Raw genomic sequence first — 25,635 nt, forward strand, 5'->3', positions numbered from 1 at the left:
AGAGAAATGGAGCTTTCTGATAAGCATGTTGTCACTGAGCTTTATGTCTAGAGTTTGGACTCTGGGTGTTGTTCTCCAGGGTGCTGGTTAGCTATCTGATCCTAACCTCTCCCACAGTCTCTTCACCTCCTCACTCCAACTGCCCTGCATCATCCACTCTTTCCTTCCTACCCTTTTCTCTCCTGTCTTTTCCCCCTCCTTTCCTTTATCCTTTTAAAATAACCCCATCCAAACTAAATCCTACCCAAAGATTTAATAAAAACAGCCACTTGGAATTAACCTGATACAAGCAGAGTGAGCGTGTTATACCCCTTTCCCTTACTCTGTCTTTTACACTTGCATTGTAAGCTTCTTAGGACCTGGACTACATGCTACAGTCTGTACAATGCCTTGCACAGTGGGGCCTCATTCTCATTTAGCCCTCAAGCACCACTGTAATAAAATATCAATAAACTTAAAAAAAAACCCAAACTAATTCTCTTGTGTGCAAAATCTGTATTTTGAACTCTGCCCTGTACTTTGATTGCATTTATTTAGGGAAAAATCTCTCAATATCTGATACTACTGTAATACAACAGATTTAGAGCTGGTATGAGTGCAAGACCCTTTAGGTCGCAGAAGTTGCAATCACTTACACTAGGGCCATGATAAACTCCTCCTTGCAGCTTGGAGGTGCAGTTTGAACCCTCTACACTAGGAGGCAGGGTATGCCCCACTGGTTCTCCCTGGCAGCTGGACAGAAGGGGTTAGCACTACTTGCCCTCCTTTAGACTCAGGAGGTAAAGGGTGGCTTTGAGGTATGGGGTGGGGGGCTTCCTGTGGAAACAAGGGAATAGATTTGGCTGGACCTTGTCTCAGTAACCCATCTAGAACCAGGCGTCAAGCTCTGTCCCTTCTGCCAACAACTGAACTAAACCAGAGGCAATCAAGGTTCCGTTCTGAATTATTCCCTGTATTTTTTATTACAGTTCATAGAGTGCACCTGGACCAAATCCTGCACCCCTTACTCAGTCCGAACTTCCGTGGAGTAGGGCTGCAGCATTTGGCTCTTGGGGGAAATAAGTGACTGGTTAATTTCAGGTTTCAGAGTAACAGCCGTGTTAGTCTGTATTCGCAAAAAGAAAAGGAGGACTTGTGGCACCTTAGAGACTAACCAATTTATTTGAGCATAAGCTTTCGTGAGCTACAGCTCACTTCATCGGATGCATGCCGATGAAGTGAGCTGTAGCTCACGAAAGCTCATGCTCAAATAAATTGGTTAGTCTCTAAGGTGCCACGAGTACTCCTTTTCTTTTGACTGGTTAATTTAAGTGTCTCTGCTGTCGGAACGTCTTGTGGATGGGCGCTAGAGGGCGCTGGTGTTGCTGAAACCCATCCCAGTCGTGCGGCTGGCTGGACCGAGCTAGGATTCAGCTTCTCTGCTTCACCCAAGTTGTAAATGTCCCGGCGCGGAGCCTTCCGCGGCGCCTGCTTGTTCTCTCCGCTGATCAGAAACTAAGCGCCGGTGGCTGCAGCTCTTTGATTCTTTACAAACGTAACCGAGAAGGTCAAGGCGGAGTCCCAGGCTCCCGCAGCCCGAAACTTCTCCCACTGGAGTCTAAGGTGAAAACTCCCCCCTGACTTCGCTGGGAGCAGCAGGCTCTGCTCTCGGAGGCGAAACGGGGCCAGGTCAAAGCACTTATTCCGTAGGGAGAAAGCAGAAATGAATTATATTCGTATCCGGAGCCCATTCCCTGCATTCCCACCTCTGTCGCCCTTGTGAATGGCCTGGGCAGAATTCCCCCCCCCCCCGCCCCCCACGCCATACAAACGGAAGCTGCTCTAAGCGATCGTTTACATTGATAATCTGAACGGTGTTGAATCGGGCCTCCCAGTCCACTCTTCAACCTGACACGGGGGTCCCACCTGAGCCTGGGCGAATGTCCGTCTAGCGGCATCTTTTTCATACACATTAGTTTATTTAGTGTTAGTTTTGAACGGTCTCACTTTTAATCCAGTTCAGCGACAGAGCTGTTTCATACCTTTCACCCGCCCTGATCATCCCCTGCACAGTGAACATAACACCCCTACAACCTCCTCTAAATGGGCGCTTACTGGGATTGCTAATTTGCACGATTTGGAACCTTTTCTCCTGGTTTTCCCCCCTACTGGCGTATCTTTAGTGTGACACGGTCAAACTTCAAAGCATCCCAGAAACGTCCCTCTAGTTGTATCTTTAACCCTTCACGCTCTGATGACCACAACTCTAATACAAGCTCACCCTCTCCTCTCTTTTTAACTTCCCAAAACCATGCCTCTCTCCTGGGTACTTACTCTCCTTACGTGACTGCTCCAGCACAAATGCACGCTCTGCTCTGACAGCAAGGCTGGGCTGACTGGGATTTCTGGCTTGCAGGGGCAACTAGCCTTCTTCCCCCTCCCTTCTTCGCTGCCCTCTTTAACCGCCCCTGCTCCCACTTCAGCACGTCGCGTGTGTGTGTGTGTGTGTCATCGACAGTTGAATGTACCCCTTCGCTGGGACTCCCAGCTGAGCCCACATTCCACTCTGCCCCATGGCCACACCCCCCGGCGCTTACTATTGGGCGCCCCCGGCCCCATCGGCAAAGCGGCTCCTGTGCTGAGTGGCCCGGCTCCCTGTCTGTCAGCCTGGCCTGTCAAAACACGCCTGGCTCTGTCACAACAGAGGAGTAGCGGCGCGGCGCTCCTTGCTCGCGGGCGGGCTGCGGCGAGCCCCGGGCGCTGCGCTTCTGCCTTGCCCACGCGCCCAGTCCCCTGTGTTCTGCCTGGCACAAGCGGGGCGTGCGCCCGCCCTTTCCCCTCCGCTCCGAGGGAGACCCTCCCCCGCGCCGCCGGGGCGGCCGCCTTGGCGGGGCGGCATGGCCACCTCCCGCTGCAGAGGGAGCCGGGCGAGCAATGACTCCTCCTGAGAAAGTTGTTGCCGCCGCCGCGGTGCCCTCGGAGGAGAGGCTGGAGATCCTCGCCCCGCAGCCCCGTGTCCCCCGCCGTGTCGGCGCCTGCCCCGGGGGGCGCTGAGCCGGCGCGGGAGGGCGATGGCAGAACGCGCGGGCGGCAGGGAGCCGCCGGCGGCGGCGGCGGCGGGTCGTGCCCTGCCCGCGGCGCCTCACAAGGGCGAGGGGGAAGGCGAGCTGTGGCCAGAGCCGGTATCCCTGGAAATCCCTGCGGTGGCTCCAGGCAGGAGACGGGAGCGCCGCAGCGGACTGGCTATGGCGGGAGCCGCCGAGCGCTTTCCCGGCAGCCTGGGGACCTCGGCGGGGGCAGCGGCGGATCCCGAAAACAGCCTCTTGGAAGCTGCCAAGGCGACCCCTCGCAGGAGCAGTATTATCAAGGTAAGGCGGGCAGCCCCCTGCGCCTTTGGGGAGGGGCACGCGTGGACCCCTTGGCACGTGCCCCCTGGGTGAGGAAGCTGCCCTGAATCCGAGCGGGGCGTGCACAGTCACCGAGAGGCACCGGGGCGGTTTCTCTTCACAAGCCAATCTCCCTTCTTGGAAAGGGGGGTGCCTTGTTGGGAGCAGTTGTTGACGGGGAGCACAGAAAGTCTCTCACTTCAGCCAGCCAGCCCCCCGCCCCCAGCTAATAGTTTTGCGGGATACGTTTGCCCAGTTCTCAGCTTTCCATCGCTCCCTTTCCCAGTGGTTCTCAACCTATGGTGTGGGTACTGCGGATGGTTTGCAGATCACTTGGTGGTCGCCTGTGGAGCGCTGGCTGGTCACATAATATTGGCTCTTCTCATTCTTCCCTCCCCCTGCTACCTAGCATTAAAAGAAGCTTAAAAACTTTTCTAATATGCCTCTTTTGTGTTGTCGCTATTGTAGATGCCACAGCTGTGTGAATGGGTAGAGATGGTTGTGCCTGGGATGGGATGAGAGGTGGCCCACACAATACAAAATGGGAAGAGATGGCCCCTAAGGCACTCTCGTATTACAATGTGGTCTGTGCTATGAAAAAGCTTGAGAGGCCATAGCCCATATGCAGACTTTCAACTTCTCATTTCTGGAAGGTATTTTTAACTGTTAGGGTAAATTATGCTGAAGAATTAGGAGCAATCCAGGAATGGATGGATTGCGGGTAAGAATGAAAAATGTATAGATGCAGAAACAAATAGGAGAAGCAACATTGCACCTTATTAAAATGAACATAAACAGAATTATGAAGGGAGGAGTACTAGAGAGGGGACCTATCCCTCCAGCTTTTAGCCTGCAGAGGACAACACTGACTTTGTTTTCCCACTTCCCATCTACCCAAAATTGTATCCTGCAGGAGGGGAAGCAACAGAGAGATGACCAGGGACCGATTTAAGCTCTTAGCTTGTACAGCAAATCTCAATTAATGCTCCCCTCTGTCGCTGTCAGCTGCTGATCTGTTGCTGTTGAGCTGAGTGGCTGAACAGGCAAGAATCTGGGGAGTGAGGGAGAAAAATGTGGGATGGGTCAGGGTGGCTGCTGAGCTGGCTGGGAAGGAGATATAGTAGCCATCCCCCCTCACTCTACATTACCAGCAGCAACAGCTTCTCCTCCCCTCCCTTTAGCAGATCTAGGAATGAGGGAAGGCAGGTACAGCACAAACCATTCACATATAACAGCTTTGCGCACAGATAATACACTGTATATTCATAGTCTGTTTCTAAGGTACATACAGTGGCCAGTTATATACACACACATTTTTTGTGTGTGCTCCAAACTGGCATCTTCAGCACTTGTGTGAAATGGAACTGATTGTGTAATATCGTGTGTAAATACACACACGTACTTGTTTATTTTCCAAACCTTCTAAATAAATGCTAACGGTGCGTACTACAGAGGCATCTGCTGTGTTGAAGAATACCGGGTGGTATATCTGGACAACAAATATCTTGCAGTAGCTTATTGTTTTGTGGTTTGCGGATTTCACAAAGAAAATTGTTTTCAGGATGTGAACTTGGATAAAAAGAGGAAAAGACCTCTGTTGTTGTTGCAAAAGTATCAGAAAAACAGTTGGTTAGAAACAACACAGATGCAATCGCTTTATCAGATAAAAGGAAGATTTTATAGAGTGGGCTATAGGCATACACTTAAAATGATTAAATTGTTTTATACTAATTTTGTTAATGCTCACATGAAAGTGGACATCTTCAAGATACTATTTCCAATTTACGGACTTGATGCTGTCCTTATTCACATGAGCAGTCCCATTGAAGCCAAAAGTATGTGAGTGGCAGGACTGGGCCTGTTATTAATGCCGGAGAGAAAGTAATGGAATTCGGGGAATTCTGGTCACTTTATGTGACCAACAACTGTTACCACCAAACAACAATGTAAATATCTTGTTTGAAAAATACACGTGATTTCTAATTTCATGTGATGAAGGGCCCAGGCCTGCACCTACAGAAGACAATGGAAATTTTGACATTGATTTCAATGGAAATTTATTCAGTTGAATGTAACATGTTTGCAAGTAGGCTTAAACTCAAACTTCTTATTTGAGACTGCATTTTTTTGGTATGGTTCTTGGTAATGTTTGCTAACTTCAAAATAGGGCAAGTTTTGAAATAGCAATAACGTTTTTTGTTTTGCAACTCATCATTATTTTTATGTAACATTTGTGAAGAACTTGAAGGCAGAATAAATAGGTTCAACCTTGACAGTTCTTTCACTCTTGCTTAGAAAAATACGCAGTGACACAAATAAATTAAATTACTGGTATGTTTAAAAGCTGAATGCATTCCAGATTGTTAGGCAATACTGTTTGCTTCGCATCCTCATTGTTACAGTTAAATTAACAGGTTCAATTTTGATCCTAAAATCCTTGACTATCTATTTGTTGTAATCTGGTAGAGAAGTCTCCCAGGTTCCATTTATATATTCAGTTTAGCTTTTAAGAAAGACCTCAAGGAAACAGAATTACTATTTTTATATACTGAACTAAGTGGTCCCTCATAATTATTTAAGTTGCACAATGAATCCTAGAGAGACGAATTTGTGCGCAGAATTCAGATGAGAGAGTTGAAGATGCACACTAAAGGCTGTTTAATAGATATGTGTCAATGATATCCATATATCTCCTTGGTTCTTTTGGCCTGGTTAGGACTCGAGAAGACAGGAGTCAGAAGTAGACTTTGCACTTGGGTGAGGAAAAAAAAGACTTCAGCTATGGTTGACCCCTGTGCAGGGGGAGGATCCTGGCACCCTTCATTCTTGTGTACTTGAACAAAAACTGGACAAAAATCTAGCCCAAGGCAAAGCAGTAACAAACATTCATGCTTAGCTCTAGGTACTTCATATGTTCATTCTTTTTCATAAATGAAGCATTCAGAGTTGGATATTAAGGTTGTGATTTCCAGAGGAAGTGTAAGGGAGTTAAATGCCTAATTCCCTCAGGCTCCTTTGAAATATTCCGGTGTAAACTACTAATCTGCATCAAATTTGTCCGAATCCAGCAAAGCACGTAAGCATGTGTGTAACTTTCTATAAGCATTCGCTAAAAGCAATCAATTGAATTCAATGGGACTATTCAGGTGCTTAAAATTACACACGTGCTTAAATGCTTTGATGGACTAGGGTCATGGTTCTTGGAGTATGTACTCCAACACTTTCCTTTTTCTCTTGAAGCTTGTGTAAAGGCTTCACAAGATACATGATCTTGACCTAAAGTAAAGAGAACATCACTGACTTTGCAACTTTAAAATTTCCATCTGAATCTCCCTGCTCCATAAGGTGTCACAATCATAGATACATTCTGATTACTTTCATGTAGCTTTCACTTCAGGTTGAGGACATGCAAAATTGCAAAAAACTGATATTACAATAATCCTCTGTTTTGACTTATTGTGATATTGGGACTAGTTACAAAGAATTAAGTTTGTTTTCCCACAGGATTCCCTTATTTAGTGTTTATAGAAAAGCAGTTTGAAACCCAGTTTTTCTTTGGTATTGTCCAATTGCGTGATTCTGGGAGTGGCTTTCATTTATTTTGGAGTAAGAATTAAATGGGTAATTTTGCCTGTATTTTCCAAGACTTTTTAATGTTTTAGGAAAAGCTCTCCAGCTATCGAATATGTATTGTTATATAGAATCAACATTTTAAAAATAATTAATTTACTGTCACAGGGTTTTCAGATGAAGAATTTTCATATGCAGGAAAATTAATTGTTTAAACATTGCACATTAAATAGCAAAATGAGTTTTACAATCTTACTTTTATTATTGTGTTCATAAATCTTTAAATCTAAATAAGCTTGAATGAACAGAATCAGAATGTTGTTCCATTGCTTTCTTTAAATTCTTTTTTATCAGCTGAAAAGAGAGCTGGAGTTGAGAAAGTGATAGAAACGTTCACAACAGTCATTCAAAGACCACAGTGAAGTGTCTGTGTAGTTCTGTAGAGGCCACTGGACTGGATGGGTGAAGGGATTGGTAATAGGATCCAGTACCTGGTCACTGGTTTAAAACCAGCTCAGGGTGATTGCGCCCGAAAATCTTGATTCTCTGATGCCTGTTTTGTAGCCTATGGGAAATGAGTTGGAGGCATTTTTTTAATGACCTTATCCTGCTCCTGTTGAATTCAATGGGAAAGTTCCCATTGACTTCAATAGTGTGAGGTCAAGGCCTTAGCACATGGGTGGAAAATAAATTGTAAAAGAATCCCAGTACTTTCTTTGAGCTTGATTCTTCAGGGCTTGGCCCCAATCCACCAAAGCATTTAAACGCATGCTTAATTTTAAGCATATGAGTAGTCCAACTGAACGAGGAGTGTTCAAGTCATCCATCTTTACTTTAGTCAAAGTACATTCTTTTAAAATTAGTTTTAGTAGACACCTTTTGGATCTCTGTGTCAAATTCAGAGGTAGCATAAGAGGGTGCATCTCCATGCAAGCTAGTGGAGTTGCTTGCATCAGTGGAGTGTTTTGACCTAGGGTTGCCAGCCCTCCAGGATTGGCTTGGAGTTTCTGGCAATTAAAGATTAATCTTTAATTAAAGATTATGTCATGTGATATCTCCAGGAATACATCCATCCAAAATTGGCAACCCTAGTTTGACCTCCAAAGGATATTTGCTTTAAAGAACTGAGTACAGTCTTAAATTAAAAAAAAAATTCTCTGTAGCAAATTAAAATGGACTTATACTGTAAGTAAAATATTAACCCTTTTGGATAATGTCCAATGTGTTTAAGGTCTGAATATTTGTCCTTGGACATGTTCTCTCTCATTTAGAGAGAGAGGAAAATAGTTTTTCTTTTCATTCAAATTTTAACTTGCTAACCTCTTATTTACAACTCTGTAGATGATGGGGGGACTTTTAAAAGGGCATAAATAGGAAATAGAAATATTGACTTTGTACATCTACCTCCTTTTCAGGAATCCTTTCATTTAAATCAGTTCTGATTTGGCCTTGAAAAAGAAAAGAGAAAATAATAATTGTTTATATCAGGAATTTCACCCATAGATCTCATAAATCATTATCAAAGCTTATTTGGGAGAATTTTATGTGAGTCCAAACTTTGTAGACAGGTTCAGTGACATTAATTTAAGAGGCTTATTTGTATTCAGCCACTCTACTTCACAATTAACTTTAATAAGAATTATAATCATGCTGTGACCAGGTCCATAGCCAGGGAGTTTGCTTTCCTGAATTTCAACAAGGAAAGAAAAAGCTGAAATGCAACAGGGAGGAATTCCAGCCGTCCTCCCCCCATTTCACCCCCCCCAAGTGTAAAAGGAGTAGTAAGGACCTATGTTTCTATACTACTTCTATATAACCTTTGGCAAAAGACAAGTGTGAAATACTATGTCATACGTTAAAGACCAGAGCCTGCAAAGCAGACAACTCCCATTGATTTTTTTCATATGCATGATATTTCAAATTCCATTATAACTCGAACCTCTTGAGATGCTTTAAACAAAAGAAGTAAAACAAAAGATTATTTGTCTAAACATCAGTAATTTTGTGATTTTAGTATGTGTGCAAAGGTGACAAATGAGGCATTATTTGGAGAGCAGGAGAGAAATATTGTTTATTACTTTCACACCTGGTTAAAAGTGATGGTTATTTATTATTTGTAAAAGCGGTAACACCTAGGGGCACCCATTGAGATTAATTTCCCACTATGCTAGGTGTTGTACAAACCTATAATAAGAGACAGTCCCTGTCCTGAAGAGCTTACAGTATAAACAGACCAAAAACACAGCATGGTATAAAGGAAGTATTACTATCCCTGTTTTACTGAAGGGGAAATGAGGCACAGAGACGTAGGGACTTGCCCAGGGTCGCATTGGTTAAATTACTCTTAGATGCTTTCAGTAATTTTTATCCCTTCTGGTGAATTATCCATGGCTAAATCAAAATTAATTGTTTGCAGATTGAAAGTATAATTGCAGTTTTCCTACCCTTCCTCAGTAAGGAGGATAGAAAATGGAGTTAAAAAGGGAGAGGTCGCTTCTTAGTATTTAGTGCTCTTGCCTGTAAGGCTTCTCAGCATAAAACTCTCAGTGAAGTCAGCTGTTATTATTATTTTCTTTCTGGAATTGGAAGTATAAATAGTTTAATAAATTGATAGGAAGGTTGTCCACTTATGTAATCCCCAACTATATCTTTTCTGAAATACTATGCAACTTTTTGCAAAGACATTCCTCAGAGGCATCTCAAACATATATCCCTGCTCTTCCTACATTAACTGAATACTTTTGGAACTGTATTTCTTCCCCTTCCCCATAACAGAAGGACATCTTTGTCCAATGATGTCCTAATCTAAGACATAGGTCCTTGTTATATTGATAAAAATGGACTTTGCATATAAAGCTGGGGGAGAGGAAAGGAAGGGACAATATTATCAGAGTTCCTTAGTCATTGTGGTAGTGAAAGACCACTCCTAACTTCAATGTGATACTTTCAAACATTGCCTTGGTCTGTTTCCTACTTACAGATGTTTCTTCAAGGCTCAGTCTGACACTCCTTGCACAGATGATATGCTGGACTGGTCTTTTTCCTATTCTGCCTTCAGTAGTTTGCAGGCAATTTTCAAATCCAGGAAAATTATTTAAGTGGCTGGCTAATATTGTTATGGCTATTTTACTTCAGGAAGCAATATTTATCCAACGGACATTTTTAGCTCTTATAAACCTCTGATAAAAGAATTTAAGGTTTTAATTTATTTTAGTTTGTGCTCTGAAGATAGTGTGGTGAGGCAACTGAGATATTTGTCACATCTTTCTTTGCAACACAACGATATCTGAGGGAAAAACTTTTACTAAAAAGGAAAGTTACATTTCTCATGATTGTTTGTGTCACTGGAATTATTTAGTAACTTATTTTGCTGCTTGTACAATAAGTTTTAAATTTAGATGCCTTTTGCTAAAAGTCTAAATTTGAAAAAGTTTGTTAGAAGTAAATTTTGATAGCCATATAGTGATCGTACCACTCCTTGCTTATTGTTCAGACCAATGTGAGAAAGTTAACAATGGAAAAAAAATTCTGAAAAGACAGAAACAGTCTTCCGGCATGGTCAGTAAAATGCTCTCTTTGAAAAGTAAGGATGTTTATAGAGTTTCTTTCTATTAGACTCCAGAGAATTAGAGCATGACCGACTCTCATGCAATTTGTGCTCTATTTAATATATTTGTTTTATTTTAGATGCTTAATAATAACAACAATAATTCTTTAAACATTATAATAAAAGGAAAAGGACTTCACATATTCTCTTTGGGTTGCTAAGGTCGGTCTGCGAATATCTGTATACTATGTTCACAGTATCTGTGACGTTACACTGTTAATCCATATGTCCCAACAACCTGAATTGATGAGCTGGAGTTGCTGGGGAGCTATGCCAAATTCAGAATTTGTGTAAGCACTGCAGTGCAACATTATTGAAGTCAGTGGTTTAGCACCTACTTACACTAGTTTTGTGTTTGACTTCTTGTCTTTTTATAGGACCCATCTTGGCTCAAGGTTTGCTTTTGGCAGGTGACTTGCTGATGTATGTGCAGAAAGTAATGCTCCTGAAAGTCAGTAGGCTTTCTCTGGAGGTGCTGTTTGTTATATATGATTCAGTCAGGGACTTGCCTGGTAATTCCAGATTATGGTAACTTTGATATTTTCCTAAAACTAAGGCTATGTAGATAAATTCTGCATTTTTTCTATATTTGTGGTAATAACATTGTTTTCAGTGAGCAGTATTTTGGTTCGAGAGAATTCTCATGCCAAATTGTATAGTGGTTGTGTGGCAGGTTTTTGTTTTGTTTTTTAGACACTCATATCTAGATCCTCAAAGATGTTTAGGTGTCTAACTCCTATTGATTTCAATGGAAGTTATGGACTGAAATAGTTTTGAAGATTTGGGTCTCAAATTCTATGGTAGCAAGCATGGTATATGTGCTTAGAGAGGTATTGGATGGATCTCATCACTTATGTCCAGTATTTGGCTAATCTAGGGTCGTATCAGAACACATACTCTAAGGACCAAATCCTGCAGCCCTCACTGAGGCAAAGCTCACACTGATATAGAGCTGGTCAAAAATTTTTTAGATGGAACAGTTTTCTGTCAGAAAATGCAGTTTCGTTAAGATCAAAATAAGTCCATGTAATGTATTGGTTTTGATGAAATTTTCAATGGGAGGTTGAGACATTTTGATAAAGACAAAACGAAACATGTTAACCTTGTTTTGATTCATTTAATTTTGACTTGTACTAAAATATTACTTTTAATATTTACAGTTTTAATATAATATAAAAGTATAATCAAAATGATAAAGTCAAAATGAAGCATTTTTACCATATCAAAACAATTGGATGTTATCCAGATAAAATGTTTTGATGGGCCCAAATATATATATAATTGTTTTAATTTTCATTCTCCACAAATTTTTGACATTTCAAATTCAGAATAGTTTGTTGAAGTGCTTATCTATGCAACACTATGATAGCTGAGATCAGCTGAAGCTGTCCCATTGACCATCCGTAAATCTGACCTCTTGAGAACTGGCAAAAGGATGCCCTCTATGTAGGGACCTAAGCAAAGGAACTCAGTCCATCTGGTGTTCTGCCAAAACCTGAATTTGCAGGTCTTCATCTTTTTAACCAAGCATTTGTTTCATCTTGGGTGAAGACTGTGTAGGCTTTGCCATTTGATGGCTTTTCTTGGTAAGAGATAGCTATTATTTCTGCCAATAATATCAATGTGGTAAATAATGTTTGATTCATTTTTTCATGTATGTAAGGTACCCAAAGGCCATTGCAATAGGTGCATAGTACATTATATAATAATGTCCCATTGGTACATTGGCACTGAGGGATAGGGCATCAGCAGAGGCATGCTTTATTTTGCTTACTAAGTACGTTAAGCAGCAGTTAATAAGGCTGTAATTGTTTACATTGGAGCAGCGCAGCAGAGTATTTCCTACAGCAACGTTTTGTGCATTTTGCAGCTCCAGTGAGATTAAGTCCATCTGCAACAGAAATATTTCATTTGAGTTAATGGAAATTTTTTTGTTCTCTGTTAGAGCCAGTAATGCATCCTTTGTGGTGAAACAACTTGCTAATCAAGTTTGCACACCAGATTAGCATAATGTTTTTATTGTCTTGTATGCACCTGGTAGGCTTAATTCATAGATACTAAGGTCAGAAGGGACCATTATGGTCAAGTAGTCTGACCTCCTGCACAACCCAGGCCACAGAATTTCACCCACCCACTCGTGGCAACACCTTAATATCTTCTGCAAAGAAATAGAGAGAGATGATTGATATAAATGTTTCAAAGCCATGTTTAATAGCATACTCTTTTTTTTTGGCACCACACTATTCATTCCCATGTGATCAGTTTGGACATGGAATAAAAATACAGTTTTAGGCACTACCTCCAGCTGGGTCAAAAGGCTAAGATAACTTCTGCAAAACACTAACTACTTTAAAGTAGGAAACATTTAAAAAGGTATTCTACTCTCCATTCATTGCTACTATAAGAATGGGTGTTAAAAACAAGACTTAGATTGCAAAATCTTTCAGTCTAGCAAATATTTTGTTAGGGAGGCCATAAACCCAGGCAGATAAGACATTGGACTGGGACTCAGGAGACCTGGGTTCAGTTCATGGTTATGCTGCTGGCCTGCTGGGTGACCTTATACAAGTCTCTTCTCTCTCTCTGCTTGTTTCTCCAGCTGTTAAATGGGTATAATAATACTTATCTCCTTTGTAAAGGAGTTTGAGATCTACAGACTGGGAAAAATGCTGTGTAAGAGCTTGGTGGTATTAATAACATTGAGTTCTGCATATGTAATGATGTGGACCACTGTTTTTCAGGAACAGTACATTCTAGGGCAGAGATCATTTAGTTTCTTAGACCGTTTTCCATTTCAGAAATTGAAAATTACTGCTAATAGAAGTAAACTCATAATTTTTCCCCTAAATCATAAGTACTGAGATTATCACAGGTATTCCACTTGATTTTAGTTCATGATTAGCTTGTAAATTTATGAAGTTAAAAGAGTCATTGCTATGATTCTCAAAGCTCCTAACAGGTTCTTATTCAAATGACTGTAGGTAAATAGGCTAAATTTATCCTTGCTGTAATGCTATTTAAATCACTGACATTAGACTGGGGGGAATTTGGCCCTTATGTGTTGGATAATGTCGATTAAAATTTTGGAAGCTACCTGATGCTAGGGACCTGTATTGAGACTTTAAATAGTTCTGGTTATAAATATGTACTCTGTGGGCTTGAGTCTCCTCTGAGTTACACCAGTCAGGAGTAGCTCTACTGAAGCCAGTTTACATGCTCGTGTAAATTTTTAAGAGTCGTTAATTATTTAATTCTAAAAGAGTTTAGCAGTTGATCAGATTACAGAGGTCCAAGAAATAGATCGTCCTTGCAGCCAAATCCTGACTCATGGTTACATATCACTTATTCCCCTGTAAAGGCATCTAATCCCACCTAAGCCTGCTCCCTAGAGGGCCATTTGATTCTCAGCAGATTCAGCCTGGTGATTGTGTGGTCTGGAGTGGCTCCACATGCAGGTGGTATGGAGCCACACAAGGGAAAAGCTGGTGAATTCCATGCTCCTGAAACAGCTGTTCACATCCAGCAATGTTTTCCTCTACCCGGAACCCACAGGATTACTGCATCCCAAGGCTGTAATGACCCCTGTTGAGTTGCTACAGAAGAAAAGGAGAGCGTCCTTGAACTATCACCTGAATGGTCACATTCCCTCTCTCTGAAAACAGGATCTTTTAAAAAATATATTTCAGGAGGTCTGTTTCCTTCACCCCATCTATCCATTCTGTTGATCTGGTGTCAAATTGGACCTGTAGTTAGGAGCTCCTCCTTTGGACTCAGCTCCTGGCTGTCAGCTAGCCACAGCCTGTGCACTGCCTCTTCACTATCATCTCCAATGGCCTAAGGACCAGAGTCTCTAGATGCCTGGTTGGTCATAGCCCTGCACCTTCTGTAATCATTTAAAATGCTTCCATCCTAATTTTTGTCTGCACAGGTGTAAATGTTTACCAAGGTGCAGGGCAAAGGAGAATCAGGACCAAAGACTCCTGGGAGGTTTGGCATCTATGTATCAGATACATAGCCATTTGAAGTGAGTGCCTCAAACAGTCATCAGACAGCTCCTTATTGATTCGATTGCTGTTTACATTTACACAACTTTCCGGTAACTCAGGGATTTATTAGTTTGTAGACCCAATTTCCATCAAGGTGCACAGATCTGTGGTTTTTCTTGTATCCATTTGGATCTATAAATTCATCGATTACCAGTATCCTTATATGCATTTTTTTAAAGTATGTATGGCAGTTACATTATGGCAAATTCATTAAGCCATACCAATATATTGGTAACTTGTTTTTGATTGTAAGTTACAGATGTCTTCATTTTATTTAACACTTCCAGATTGCGAGAAAACACAACAGAATGGAAATTGCTTACACAAAATGAGAGGGTGGGCTGCAGCATTTTGTGGCATTTGCAGGCCTCCGAGTGAAGAAAAAATGGCTGAGAAGTTATTCATTGCCTGTTCTGGCATGCCTTTCGTTGTACTGATATACATGCTATATGCCACCAAATATAACTGCTTTTCAGAAATTCTTTTCTGCCTGTTTTGGTGAGAGAAAGCATGAATTCTGTAACATTAGATGTTTTTGATGTGTGTTTGTGGTGATGAGCCATCATGGGATAATGCATTAGATTACCCACTGGGAATCTGGTCACACAAACATAAGTGTGCTTGAAATTATGCTATTTCTAGTAGCTCAAATGACAAAATTGGCCCAGTGAACAGAAGACTGATTAATAAATGAAGAATTTCTGACATAGGGAGTTCCCCTCTGTTTCCTCTGGGCAGAATTTTGTGTGTACACTGACCATTCTGAGTTCATATGGGTAAGGGTATAGCCAGCACTCTGATCAGTTTTTGTATATATAGTCTTCAGAGTACTGCCGTTTTCCTTTCTCACCCCATAATTTACCCATAGTGTCAATTCTGAGCTGATGTATACTTCATACTCCTATTGAAGTTAATGAACTCTCTGAAGGAAGACCTGCTGTTACACCAAAGGGCCACATTCATCCCAAATGTGAGCAGTGAACCTCTGATTAAAGTGCTTGGACCAAATTCAGCAGTGACTAACTCTAGTGTAAGTTACAACACACAACAGGTATATAGAAACCCAGTTATAAAGTGTCTGCAAAAAGAAGGGATGTCTCCTTTGAAGAACTGTAGGGGATTATATTACAATTTTTTTTTAAAAAATGTCAACCAGGGTTTTTAAATCATGAAGGCTTGATTCTTAATCCTCCAGGTATCTTGTTCAATCAGGAAACACTCTTTATTGAGAGAGCAGAGTATGGAACCTCTTGCTGAGCTCAGAGCAGTCAAACATAGGCAGGCAGCTTGAGCATTACTCTGAGAATCCAGTGCAAAGTATTCCTGACAACTTTTCTTTGTGAATAGAGAATAAGGTGTTCCAATTCTGTACTCTGTAGGAAAGTCTGCATCTGCTTATATAATGCAACTGTTTTTAATATTAATTTAGCCCATAGATGGCTTATGACTTTTAAAGAGATTGCAGATTAATGCAATAACATGGAGACTTTTCCTTTGTGTGGTCATTGATATGTGGACAGCCAATCTCATGTGGTTTAGAGAGAACTCTAGACTGGCTGAGTTTTTCAGATGGAATTCACATCCCTGTGCAATAACAGGTATTTTTTAGTTTTTTGTTTTGCAGAGAGGTATTTTGTCTAATGAAACATTCAGCCCCTATACCATAGCAGTATTTGGGGGAACTCCACAGCCTCTCCCTAGCTGCTATTTCAATTACTGACCAATAGCAAAGGCTGCAAGCAGTATGCTGGTGTCTGAGGCCACTGAATCCATATAATCTGGTTTACTGGCTGCACTTGTAGCCTGCTCCAGTCCCAGTGATGAGTTTATGCAGAGCTAGTGTTGAACTCTCAGGGGAATTTGCCCATGGCACAAGGTGACTGCAACCCTCTCTTGGTGAATTCTCTTTGCACTGTAGCCCCCCTGCCAGGTATAGAGCCAGGTCTGTACTGCTGCTGGTATGGGGGTGTCCGGAGGTACGTTGAGGGTGGGGTGGGCTAGTGGAGAGTGAAAGGAAGTGTGCCTGGGGCAGCAGGCCTGAGACCTAGTGGTTCCCTACTATTGCAAGGCTCACAGGGGATCTGGCAGTGTGGAGAAGGGTAGGTGCAAACTATGGGAGCCTGTAAATAGCTCTAACCTGCTCTGAGGTCAGACCTAGCTTGCTCCTACCCCTTGTCCCTGTGCTAGGCTCTGCAACAGTACTGGATGAATTCCTCTTGCTTTGTACTTGCTCCAAGGCCAGCCATCCACCCATCCACTGGGAGCTTTCTGTGGCCACTGGGCCTCTGGGCGAGTTCCAGCACTGTGGAATAATACCACAAGGCTATTTCATACAGAGCAAGAAATTATAATCTCTGCCTGAGAGGCACAGAGAACAGGCTGGGTGGACTCCTAGCAGCTTTCCAGCCTAAATTGTTTTCTATAGATCAATACGTACTTTAATTGTGGTACTATATTTAGCACTGGCTATTAATTTCCCTACAACATACTTGTAAAATGGAATACAGATAACCCTATTTCAAAATGTAGATGGATTCAATTATTGCACTGAATTCTGTGTTAAAAAGCTAGGAGGAGGGAGTGGGGAGGGCCATGTGCTTTGGTTTTCATAGTTCTTTTTATTTAATTTTTGATGTGATCTTCATAGATACTTGATTAGAAATTACATTTTGTTCAGCTAAAGTGATTGCTGATTTCTTGTAGCTGGAGCTATCAAGAGAGAGCTCTACAAAAGAATTACTGTATAAGATCTCTTTTTTTTTCTCCAAATTTAATTATATAGAAGCCTTATTAAATAATTTAATGTAATAGTTTAATAAAAAATATATTGCATGGGAGTATGACTCACCTCCAGGTTATTCAATATACTGTAAATTCTTTATATTTTATCAAAATTATACGTGCATTGGCTGGAGAAATTTAATAAACTTTGAAAATATTTCTTAAGAGTATTTCTGTTTTGTGATAGTTGGGGCTCAATCAGGGGTGAAAGTAACTTAAGGGACTTGTATGCAGGATGGCTGGGCAAGGTGGGAGGGGGGCAGCTCAACCAGAAGGGGCGGGGCCTTGGGCAGAAGGGGTGGGGCTAGAGCCAGACTTCCCCAGCCAGCCCTTCAGTGCAGCCCGGCAGCAATTTAAAGGTCCTGGGGCTCCCAGCCACCACCACCAGTAGTACCCCGGGGCTCTGGCAGTGATTTAAGGGGCTGGAGCCCCGGGCCCTTTAAATCGCCGCTGGAGACCTGAGGCTCCTGGCCACCGGCACTACGCCAGGGCTCCGGCACTGATTTAAAGGGCCCAGGGCTCACGGTTGCTGCTGCTACCTCGGGGCTCCAGACCTTTAAATAGCTGCCAGAGCCCTGGGGCTTCCGGCCACTGCCACTACGCTGGGGCTTTGGCAGCGATTTAAAGGGCCCAGGGCTCTGGCTGGTGGCGGCCAGCATCCCCGGGGCTCTGGCGGTGATTTAAAGGGCCAGGGACTCTGGGCCCTTTTAAATTGCCAGGCCCTGGGGAGGCTGCCCCCTGCCAGTACGGTTGGCTGTGTACCGGCTCTTACCAGTATGCTGTACCATACCATACCGGCTTACTTTCACCTCTGGGCCCTATCCTGAAAGATGCATGGAAATCTTGTTGATTACAATGGGAGTTTTGTCCATGGAAAGTTCATAGTATGGGGACCTTATGTTCTATGCAACAGCTGAATCCTCAGTCACTGTTGTAAATATTCATTTGCTGCAGGAAATTTTTATACCTGCATCCTGGAAAAAGTGCCATTTTTAATGCTATTAAAAAAATTGATTGTTCTTTGAAAATGTATTGTTAGAAAATGTAAGTCCTATATACAGCCAGGATGTGAAATTTATACCACAGCACTGTAATTCATAGTGGCTGTCGCTCCCTAAAGCAACATTTTCAGCAGTCTCATGAAGGGTCAGATTCTGCACCCATTGAACAATGGCAAACTTTTCATCGATGTCAGTGGGTGCAGGATTTGGTTAATATTTTGCAACACAAATACATGATCACTGAACCCATCAATTTTGCCTTTAAGTTTTCCACAGTAGCTTCTAAAAGTTTAAAATGTCTTTATTTTTGCTCTAAAATTACCCGTTTTGAACTGTGCAAGATTTGTTTGAATTACTTGTATTGATTTTAAACCTAAACAACATTGGATACAAATAATGGATTTTTGGGGATTGTTTTCAACAATAATTAGAAACAATAACTTTGAAGAAAATTGTGTTGTTATCATATTTGAGGAAAAAGGTAACCATTTATTAAACGGTAGCAGTTTATAAAACAAATACACTTACTATTTATTATTTGACTGTGTGCTTACGGCTATCCAAGAACTGCAATTTACAATGGATGAGGTGGGGACACTTGCACACCTAATGTGGGGTTTATTTTTGTCCAGTCGACATATATTCTATATAACATAATATGACCTTTGCCTCAATGAACCAGTAAAGGGCTGATCCAAAGCCCATTAAAGTTAACGGAGTCTTTCCATTGACTTCAGTGCACCCTGGGTCAAATCCTAATTTAGGACTGTATTGTGATATCCTTACTTATGCTGAGTAGTACCTGACTCTTCAAGAATTCCCACTGACTTCAGTTGGAATGTTTTGTTGAGTAAAGGACTACTCCGTGCGAGCAAGGGTGTCAGAATCCAGTCCCCAGGATATATTGTATGAACCAATTCAGAGGCTATATTGTCCTTACTTGAGAAAACCTGTGGAAGGGCCAGAAAACACAATACATTTATAATGTGCAGAATTTCCTACAGCTTGGCCCATGGATGGGGTGAGGAGTGGAAAGTGGTAGTGGTGGTGGTGGGGGAGAAGGGTTGCACCCTGACGTGGTTAGCTGGGGGTGGGAGCATGACTCTCCTAATAAATGAACTGCATGAAATCATGTGGATCTCAGGACATCTGCAGAAGGCTGGGCTACTTACAGTGAGGCTTGGTATCCCAGTGCTACTCCTTGTGAGTTGCAAGCAATCTACTAGGCAATGTGGTCTTGGGGGCAGGAAAGATGAGAAAGGAATTACATCAGTTTTCTGTTTATGTGCAGTAAGGGGCAAAAATCCCTCTAGCGAATACAAACATGCTATACAGTTTAAAAATTAACATAGATCTGGAACTGAGTTCAAAATCAGTTTGCAGTAGAGGAAGCACAAAATGTTGCACTGAAGGCCACCTCTGTTGGATTCAGGGTGTGATCCTGCTCACATTAAAGACAGAGGAAATTGTGCCATTGACTTTCAATAGGAGCGAGATTAGGCCTTAAGGTAATTATAAACTTCAGTGCTTTTGATGGAAGGGAAAGGGGTGGACACAAAGGGACAAATCTGGCTGTGAGCTCTGCACCATGGACCTTCAGCAGCAGCCCCCTAATGGGTGGGCATAGCTGTATCTGTGTCCTGCACAAAGTAATATAGTTTATCCTGCTTAAAATCAGTGTAAGTCTCCATTGCCACAGCCCTCCTCATAGTGTTCTTGGAGCACCAATGAGAGCTGTAATTAAAGGGCATGGCTACACTTGCAGATGTAGAGCGCTGTGAGTTAAACCAGCCCTTGGAGAGCGCAGTAGGGAAAGCGCTGCAGTCTGTCCACACTGACAGCTGCAAGCGCACTGGCATGGCCACATTTGTGGCACTTGCAGTGCAATTGGGAGTGGTGCATTATGGGCAGCTATCCTACAGAGCACCTCTTCCCTTCCTGGCGCTGTGGCTTGTGGGAAGGGGGCGGGGAGTGCGGGGCATTCTGGGTCCTGTCCCAATGCCCCGTGATGCATCGGTTCGCATCCCAGCGTTCCCTTTGTTTCCGTCCACATTTGGCGCCATCTTTCAATGTTTTTTGTACTGTGCGCTCTGTTTTCCCTTTCAGTCTGCGGGAATGGAGCCCGAACTGCTGAGGAGTATGCTGACGAGTCTTGCCAGCACGTCACGTTTGGCAGTCGAGTTATTCCTTGTGATCCAAAGTGACAGTGAGGGCTCCGATGATGATGTTGACTCGAGTAACACATATGACACGAGTTTGCTTGTGGCATTCACAGACATGCTCACCACCGTGGAACGCTGCTTTTGGGCTCAGGAAACAAGCACTGAGTGGTGGGATCACATCATCAGGCAAGTCTGGGATGACGAGCAGTGGCTGCAGAACTTTCGGATGAGAAAAGCTGCTTTCATGGGGCTGTGTGAGAAGCTTGCCCCCATCCTGCGGCACAAGGACATGAGATTGAGAGCTGCCTTGCCGGTGGAGAAGCGGGTGGCTATTGCAATCTGGAAGCTGGCAACTCCAGACAGCTACTGATCGGTCGCTAACCGGTTTGGAGTGTGGAAGTCGGCCGTTGGAATCCTGTTGATGCAAGTTTGCAGGGCCATTAATCGCATCCTACTCAGAAGAACCGTGACTTTGAGTAACGTGCATGACATTGTGGCTGGCTTTGCACAAATGGGTTTCCCTAAGTGTGGAAGGGCAACAGATGGCATGCATATTCCAATTCTGGCACCAGCCCATCTAGCTTCCAAGTACGTTAATCGGAAGGGGTATTTCTCGATGCTTCTCCAGGCGCTTGTGGATCACCATGGGTGTTTCTTTGACATTAATGCAGGCTGGCTCGGAAAGGTGCATGACGCATGAATCTTTCGGAACACTGGCCTGTTCAGGAAGCTGCAAGCTGGGACTTTTTTCCCAGATCAGAAGATTACCATAAAGGAAGTCGAAATGCCCATTGTGATCCTTGAAGACCCTGCTTACCCTTTAATGTCATGGCTCATGAAACCCTACACAGGGAGCCTTGGCAGCAGAAAGGAGCAGTTCAACAACAGGCTGAGTCAGTGCAGAATGACTGTGGAGTGTGCTTTTGGCCATTTAAAGGGAACGGGAAGCTGTATGGGAAGCTGGACCTGGCCAATGACAGCATCCCTACTGTTATATCTGCGTGCTGTACCCTCCATAACATTTGTGAAGGGAAGGGTGAAAGATTCACTTAGGCATTGAACTCAGAGGTTCAACACCCGGAGGCTGAATTTGAACAGCCAGAGAGCAGGGCTATTAGAGGAGCCCAGTGCGGGGCTGCAAGGATTAGGGATGCCTTGAGGGAGCAATTTGAGGCTGAAAGCCACCAATAATGTCTGGTGCCCTGCACGGGAGTGAAATGCAGTGGTTTCAATGTTAGTAGGACTCTGTGTTTGCTACGCTGACTTGCAGTGCCTGTTTCTTTCCTGGGCTTTTACTTTATGCAATAATAAAGAACGTTTTCAAAGCCAAAAAAAATCCATTTATTGAAAAGAAAATTCATTTATTGAAAAGAGACACAACTGCTTGGGAAACAGAAAGGGCAAGGGGGTAGGGAATGGTACAATCACAGATTTGCGTATGTCCTGTCTGGAGTGCTGTGCAATGAGTGCTGCACTTCAGGATGGCTAAAATGCATGGTGATGGGGGTTGAGTGCAGTGGGTAAGGGTTGCAGTTTTCAGGGCTGGGTGGTGAAGCTACAGGTGTTGGAGGCAGCTGGTGGTGGTAGGAACCCGGTTGTTGGGGAAAGTGGGTTGGCGGTGACATGGGGGCACGAGGGAAAGAGTTTTGGGAGAAGGGCTGTGGGGGGGTGGCGGGTGTGGAAATGCTCCGCCTGCATTGCTACGAGCGCCTGTATTGAGTCTGCTTGGCACTCCATGATGCTTAGCAGCTGCTCCGTGCTGTGGTGCCGGCGATCCACATTCTGCTGGCAGACCCTCCTTTCACTCTCCTGCCACTCCTGCACTTTTTGATTTTCATTACTTGAATGCTGCATGACTTCATGCAACATGTCTTCCTTGCTACATGGCCTCTTTCTGATTCTTTGGAGTCTTTCGGCCGTTGATAACAAGGACGGCTGGGATCTCAAGGTTGCATCTGTAAAGGCAAAATGCAACACTTAACAGAAGCAGCATTGTTCACACCAGACAGAGCAATGATTTCCCCTGTACTTAAGGGGAAAGCACAGTCTACACAATAGCATAATTTGCCCGTTCCAAAGTGAGTGCACAAAACCCATAGGAGCCCCAAAATGGTGATTAAGCTCAGGGTCAAGTGTGACTGATTGTTTCACAGCTGTACTGTCCTCTGGGTTTCTGTGCCTTGGGGAGAGCCGACAGCAGCAGGAGACCCCTGTACTGAACACTGTCCCCACATTTTCCACAAGAGTTTGTCCTGGAAGATATCTTGCTGCTGAGGGTGACCTGGGAAGCAAGGGAGGGTCTTCTACTGCAGTGCTGCTTCCGCCCTGGCCCATATGCAGCTTGCCTGTGTTTAGCAATGGTCCCCCCTGCCCCGCACGGCACAGTGGTGCAGACAAGTTAGCCTGACTGGGACAAAGACCACAGTGGCTGTGCCGAGAAACCTGCGCAAGTGCTTTGCCCAAGTTCTGAATGAGACCTTTGAAGAGATCACTGAGGCTGATTACCGCGATGTGAGAGAGCACATCAAAGCCCTATTCCGCATATAGGCGTGCATGCAGCCCTAACCCTCTTCGCCCCAAGAGTCCGCACCGAATAACTTCCTTCCTAAAATAAAAGCTGCTTACTGGGAACCTCCTCTGGTGTTTGTCCTTACCCAAGCACCGGCTGCCGTGACTGGCTACCTTCCTGGCTTGAAAACAGCTCCTGGCGGCATGCATCTAGGGATTCTGGGGTGTCTTCCTCCACCTCAGCACCCTCGCTCCCGCTTTGCTCCTCCTCTTCCTGTCTTGTTGCACTGGGCTCTGAAGTGTCCATAGTGGTCCCCGGAGTGGAGGTGGGGTCGCCCCCAAGTGTTGCGTCCAGCTCTTTGTTGAAATGGCAGGTGGCGGGAGCAGCACCGGAGTGGCGTTTTGCCTCTCGGGCTTTGCAGTAGGCATTCCTCAGCTCCTTCACTTTAATCCTGCACTGCAGTGCGTCCCGGTCATGGCCCCTTTCCATCATGTCCCTTGATATCTGCCCAAAGGTTTCGTAATTCCTACGGCTGGAGTGCAGCTCGGACTGGACAGCTTCCTCCCCCCAAACACTGATGAGGTCCAGCAACTTGCCATTGCTCCATACCAGGGCTTGCCTGGTGCCTGGAGGCATGGTCACCTGGAAAGATTCGCTGATAGCACTCCACACCTGGCTGAGCAAACAGAAAGGGATTTTTCAAAATTCCTAGAGAATTTAAAGGGCAGGTCTGACAGTTGGTCACCTGAGGGGAGGGCAGTAGAGTTCAAAGTGATGACCAGAGTGGCTAGAACCGGCATTGTGGGACACTTCTGGAGGCTGATGAGCGCGCACTATAGGATCAGGGCGTCCACACTGGCGCCGCGGTGCTCCAGCGGGGGCGCAGCAAATGTTATTCCACTTGCCAAGGTGGAGGACCAGCAGCGCTGTAGCCGCGGAGACAGAGTGCTCTACGTGCCTTGCCAGTGTGGGCAGGTAGTGAGCTAGTGCGCCCGGGGCTCCTTCATTGCGCTGTAACTTGCAAGTGTAGCCAAGGCCAAAGGGAAAAGCTGTCACTCTCCTTTCTATTTCCTTCAGCATGTGGCTCTATACCTGTTCTATGGAATATTAGTTTGTAGTCAGCCTTGGCAGGAGTAACTTGCCCTCCATATTTCCCTTCTGATGGGTTTTCCCATGTGATGTGAAACATTTGCGCATGTATACTTGCTAATTTAAAGCTCCTTGAGCTAGAATTTGCACTACATGTGAGGACTTATATTTAGATTAATTATACTAGACTGTGTTCATATGAAAGGATAGTTAATCCATTAAAATGAAGATCCCACCATATGTCCGTATAAAGGATAGTGTTATGGTGACAGTTGGTAATGTCACATGTGCTGTGAGTTGTTGAGGTATTAGTACTGAGGATGAAATTTTCTCTGTAACCAGAGACTTGTTAAGGGAATTGTGTGGATTCCCTGGCCTGGGCAGTTGAACCTCTTCTGCAGTTCCTTTGTGTTGTGAAACACCTGCACAAAAGGGAGGGTTGATGCCCAGGCTCACCTTTCATGGCCTTTTGTGGCCATCTTGAGACAGCTTTGGTCTAGGTGTTTTCCCAGGTGAAAAGCCCAAAGGTTGAGGGAGGAACAGGGAGCAGTGTGGTTAAGTAGTGAGATCCCAGAAATGTGTGGGAGAGACAGAGGCCCAAGAGAGCTGCTCCTAGATGTTGGGACTGTGGTGCCTTACTGAAGGTTCTGCAAAAGGGAGTTGCTTGTGTGCAGTGTATGACTCTCTCTGCTCAAGGAAACAACCCTTGTGTACAGTTTGTAAAATAAACAAATTACACTAAGAAAATATCCTGACTCTACATCCCTGATTTCTCCTCCAAACATGAAAATTTCCTGCAAGGACCTGAAATCTGCTGCTGCTTGGCAAAGGAGCTGCAATATGTTGTGAGAGGACATCCATTACGAGGACTTGAGATGCTTTCTCTGAAGTTGCTTAGTTTCCAAAAAGAAATTGGCAGTATAGGAGAAATTATCCCTGCTACCACATTTCTTGCTATGTAAAGAGAGAACCACCTATTTTCCTCTGAGCAACATTCTCACATCTCAAAAGATAAGCACCTCTCCGCTTGTATAAACTCAGAACCATGTTGTAATGAAAATGCATTTAGTATCTTGTTTAGAAGTGTCCAGATTATGGAAGGAGTGATATAATCAATGTTCTATTCACTGTCTTGGTCCATTACGTGTTATGGCTAACGAGAATAAAAATTGCTTTTCTAATTTGCACAGCAGCATTTTGCGGTGTGTTGCTGAAGTGGTAACTAAGTGACAGACACGATCCATCTGTGAAATACCATTTGTGTCGTTCAGTGCCACTGCTGGCCTACGTCATAGCCCAGGTGTGCGGCAATCCATAAACATATGTGTGACATGGGCTGCAGAATGTCTGTAATCCATATTGTTCTCAGGCTGGTAGCGATACTGTACACCACAAATGGCATATCACAAACCATAGCACGAGCGTACAGTTCTTCAGGTGTATGCAAGGATAACAGTATATGCACAGTGTATCTGGATAGCCACATGTTGCAGCTAACACCGTTC

General features: G+C 43.8%; 1 protein-coding gene across 2 annotated transcripts in view; it reads left to right on the plus strand.

Moving 5' to 3' along the window:
- The first annotated feature begins 2,665 nt into the window (after positions 1-2,665).
- Positions 2,666-25,635, plus strand: part of PLCL1 (phospholipase C like 1 (inactive)) — a 308,996-nt gene continuing 286,026 nt past the window's right edge. For both annotated transcript variants that reach the window (XM_073306317.2, XM_078848010.1), the window contains exon 1: positions 2,666-3,347. In XM_073306317.2, coding sequence (XP_073162418.2) covers positions 3,051-3,347 — 297 coding nt within the window. In that variant the 5' untranslated portion in view covers positions 2,666-3,050. The remainder of the gene's footprint in view (positions 3,348-25,635) is intronic.

The sequence above is a fragment of the Lepidochelys kempii genome, chromosome 11, assembly GCF_965140285.1.
Source record: "Lepidochelys kempii isolate rLepKem1 chromosome 11, rLepKem1.hap1, whole genome shotgun sequence".
Lineage (NCBI taxonomy): Eukaryota > Metazoa > Chordata > Testudines > Cheloniidae > Lepidochelys > Lepidochelys kempii.